Raw genomic sequence first — 4,646 nt, 5'->3', positions numbered from 1 at the left:
AACAATAGCACTGGGAATTTTAATTCTTGTAGTGTTTCGAAATGCTTACGAAAAAAAAACAAATCAAACCAAACGAAAAGCAAAATTATGAATAAGAAAGAGAAGAAGAGAAAGCATCAATGCAGTCTTGAGTACAACGGATGAAAATATTTGCTGATCCACTAGTGAATTGTTTTCCCCAGAAAGCGCAACAATTGGTCCCACAGCAACCTGAAAACGAGTATTTGTTAGGTTCATGAGCTATGAAGATAAAAATTACCTTTTTTGATCTCCCTCGCACTCACCGTTTCGATATTGTTGCAATTTACACCACGCTTGATTAGAAAGTAACCCTCCTGTCCCCAACTCTTTCCCCATGAATTTTTGACCTTCCAATAAGGTGTGTTCGTGGTGGTGTCCAATCCATATCCAACAATAGTCACGGCATGGCCCGCTTTGCCAGGTGCAAGATTTCTGGAAAGATGGTTTGAACACAAGAACATTACATAACAACAACTTACTTCGTGTTCACTTGATACTCACGGTGCACATTCATCCATGACACCTGCTCCGACATGCTGCATTTTGTTCCTCATATAGTCGGGAACAAACATGGCCACTTCAACTGCGCCGTATACATTCACTAAGTATTTTAGCTTCTGCTCTCCAACGTTGTCGAAATGGTAGTTATCAGTGACCTTCAATTCAAAAAGAACCAATTTTCTCCATGACGTACTTTTGTTCCAAGGTAACGAAATCTAGCTCTTACTTTAACACCCGCATTGACATTGTAGTGTTCCGTAATGCATTGATTGTGCTCTTTTTCCACGTTATAGGGATTCAAGCACTCGGGTGGAAGACTTCCTCCACGGTGACTAATCAAATACCTAAATGGTGCATCTATTTCATTTCCTTCAGAGCAACCACCGATGCCTCGGCTACAAGAGAAATTGTTGGTAAAGCATGCGATATGTAAATGTACTGCTTAATTTTTGCTTACAAGCCCTTGGCACAATTCAAGAATGTTTGCTCCGCCAAATCCAAAGGGATCAACTCGGTGTTCTGCTTCAAAAACGCAGTTTCAATCGTGGCCACGGTAGCAAAAATGGCGCAACTGCCGCAATTGCCTTGGTCTTTTACTGGTGTCAAATACCGTTCGGGTGTAAAGAACTCCGTTGGTAGGTCTTTCCTGTCCTCCATGAGGCGTGCCAAGTATTTCTCATACTTCTCGTCAAGTGCTTGCTTTTCATGTTGTGCCCCTCCTAGCAATGAGGACGACTCTCGAGAGTCCTTTGGAAATGGATCCAACTGATTCTTGACGCGCTCCTTGAAGTCTTTCTCGCCCAAAATGGAAAGAGCGGTGAGCTTGCAGGTAAACGACGATTTCTTGCTTTTGAATGCCTCGTTTTGGGCGTTGATCGCCTTGGCAGCTTCTTTCAAATTGGCCGCCCTTTCTTCTGGCGTTAAGGCATCAAAGTAACTGCGATCCCAGTCATTTTCGATCATCATCTTTTCGTAGATTTCCTCCGTTAAGTTTTCGTAGGTTACTACATTCTCTATTTTCGAGTTTGCTTGCATCAAATAGTTGGGGTCCATTTGGATGAAATCCCATTCGTCTTGCAATTGTCCGGGCTCATTGTTAATCACAAAGAACACACCTATCGAACGAAAAGAGAATTTAGTAGAATGAAGGAAGCGATAAATACTGATGAATGGAATCTTATGCACAACACACATTGCCTGTCTAGCTTCTGACAGAAAATCCCAAACACAATTGTACGTTTTACTAGCCAGCCAAATCACAAGGAACACTGCCGATTTCTTCGTTTTTTCCTTCTAGCTCATTACAAACTTCAATGGCAAAATATTTGAAATCATAGCATAAAGTGCAGCAATGGTGACATCCATTCAATGCAGGTTTTTTCGTAATCATTGTCACATAAATACGGTTTCATGCGCCTTTGAGGGCTTCTTTGAATCCAAAAAAAAAAAATCTCAATTTCAAGGATGAAAACACAAATTTCAAATGGATCTTTTTCAAGCGTATTTTTTCAAGAGACTTAGGAAAACTTATCGATTCCTTCGTTGTGAGTGCATATGTTTTTGTGATCGAATCTTTTGCCATAACAATATATTTTTTTTTTGTTTTCAATGATGATTTTAAACCAAATTTCCCTTTTCCCTACCTTTTGGGGGCTTAATTTACCTTTTTTCCGAGATCTATTAGTCACTGCCAACAAAAAAATCTTTTAGATGTATTGGGCTTCTCCACATATTGCAATCATTTCTAATCTTACAGATTCAGATGAAATCTAGTGTCACTCTTAATCAGAAAATTACTATATTTTGTCAATTTCAGTGATAATGAAAGACCATAAGGCTTTACATTGATTATCAAGGGCATCGAGCTATTAAGCATTAGGAATGCCTTTTCTATTTGCATTTTGAACACTCTTTTTATGAAACAGGGAGCAAACTACTTAATAATATAATTTTTAATGACAATTACCCGAATAACTTAATGAGCCAGACTTTGAAATCAAATTAGTTCGTATTTATGCGTCACAAAGGCGAGGGAGGGGCTGTTCAAAAACGGCCTGAATTTTGGAACAAAACAAGATGACAGTTTTTAACACTAAACATTTGAAGTTGAGGATGACGTGTCTTACCGATGGAAACGACCATGGGAATGAAAGCGAGGTTCCATGAAGCCATCTTGATTGACCCTCAAGTCTTGAATGAAAGTAATGATATGAAGAAGGTCTCTTTCATATTTATATTGGATTTTCAACGGCAAAGCAGTGCCCTTTGCTTCAGAGGGATAATCGCAAAACTATTTTTGTGATAAGCTAATGCAATACCCCGGGAATGATAACTTTTAAAAGATTAAGAAAAGGCTTCTACCTACGGTAAACAACTGCCCCTAAAACCCTCATGGCTGCTCTGAAGAAATATATTTCAGTTACCTTTCGGAGCTTCTTTCACCTAGAGTCCCAATGTTTCTACGTAGCCTCTCCCAATGGATCGAAATGCTTCAAAATTCAAAATGGGTCCAGATTTTTCAGCACTGAGAAAGGCTGAGCCTTGTTGAGCTATGTATGAAAACTGAATCTATTGTATGTTGCATGGCTTAAAAATGGCATTGAAACCAGAGACGTTGATTTATGAAATCGAACCAATGGTAAGTAGACTCAAAGAGCCCACCAATGCAATATAATTGGATGATGCTCATGCCGATTACCAAACCACCTTACCATTTTAACATTTATTTCGCTCAGTAGCAAGTACAGCCTCAGGCTTAATCAAATTAACACATAATATATAAGCCTGACCTTTCCGGAGGTGATGTCCGGACACAAGCTGTCCTGCCTGGTCAAGGACTTGCTAACACCCTATCGTCCTTGGCCCGACATCCCTTCGGAGTATTGGCGGTCACGCACCTTTGTCCGGCTCCCGGCCCAATGCTATGAACGACGAGAGTTGACAAAGCATCAGTTCAATCTGACCCACCCACTTTACTGCAATAACCAAGATGTTCATCATTTACCTCTATCCACCTGTTTTTGTACTCTCTATCATTCCCCTCTTGCCATTTTTCATGTTCATTGAACAATACTAGTCATACTCATTGTGATATCACTTTCTAGTCAACTATTTTATTGCCTTTACCGTTTTGACATTTTTTCTTTTTTATATTTAACTATGTTAGTATAATGCCTACACACCATATTTTATGTTTATCTTTACGCCATGACATGACCATGTCATGCGTATGCTCAGCTTGAAATAAGATTATTTAAAAATGCTATCACAATGATACAAATTAATAATGAGGATGATGGATTTGTTTGAATACTCGGTGGTTATACTTTCTGGTTAAGTGTTTGCTCAAATGACAAGACATCAAGATATGTTTTTCTTTGTCAAACAGACAAAAGGAATAACTTTAGTAAAATACACATGTCTAAAAGTAGCTCAGATAACTGTTTTCAATCACTTAAAGCACATCAAAATGCATCCTTGTCAAAAACATAGTCAATCAGTATTAAACGCACTCTCTGTTATATATTGACCTAAAATTTCATAAACTTATATTTAGCCGATGTTTTGTTATTACAAGCTGAAAGTTGCGTTTTGCACCTTAAAAGATTGAAAAAAAAAATTGTCAGTTGGGCAAAAATGAGAAAAAAATGCAAAATATGCGAAAAAGTTGAAAGAATATGAAAAAATAGCAAGTGCGAGAAGTCCAGAAAAGATGGAAATTTTTTTGGGAATGAACGGAAATATGCGATGAATTGCAAAAACGTTAATGCCATGGCCAAAAGGTCATTGTTAGTCCTGTTTATTGCCGTTTTCTGTTGCCAACCTCTAGGAAAACAATTGCATATCATAGGTGATTTTTTCAGCTTCTTTATTTTCTTAACAAGAAATTTCATCTTCTTCATTACAATGCTTGCCATTAGGAAAGTTGCTAATTGATTCTGATGTTATGGTGCAGTATGCAATTGATTCTTTTTGAGAGTCTAGTGCCATTGCTTAGGGCACTTTTGCTCACCTAATGATTGGGTTTGTGTCCCATTTGATGCACAGATGAATAAAGTTCTTGTTCTCAAAAGTCATCTTTCTCTTTGTTACGTATCATCACAGGAAGAAAAAAAAGGTAAAAA

General features: G+C 38.1%; 1 protein-coding gene across 1 annotated transcript; it reads right to left on the bottom strand.

The window, feature by feature from the left end:
- LOC131877454 (uncharacterized) lies at positions 1-2,794 on the bottom strand. The gene is made up of 6 exons (XM_059223127.1): positions 2,649-2,794; positions 980-1,637; positions 749-917; positions 523-677; positions 285-453; positions 1-210 (listed from the first exon to the last, which is right to left on the bottom strand). Exons 1-6 carry the CDS (start codon positions 2,692-2,694, stop codon positions 64-66), a joined length of 1,344 nt encoding a protein of 447 aa, XP_059079110.1. The 5' UTR covers positions 2,695-2,794; the 3' UTR covers positions 1-63.
- Between the last annotated feature and the right edge of the window lie 1,852 nt (positions 2,795-4,646).

The sequence above is a fragment of the Tigriopus californicus genome, chromosome 3, assembly GCF_007210705.1.
Source record: "Tigriopus californicus strain San Diego chromosome 3, Tcal_SD_v2.1, whole genome shotgun sequence".
Taxonomy (NCBI): Eukaryota; Metazoa; Arthropoda; class Copepoda; order Harpacticoida; family Harpacticidae; genus Tigriopus; species Tigriopus californicus.
Note: the sequence above shows the minus strand (reverse complement) of the source record. Positions and strands in the feature narration are given on the sequence as shown.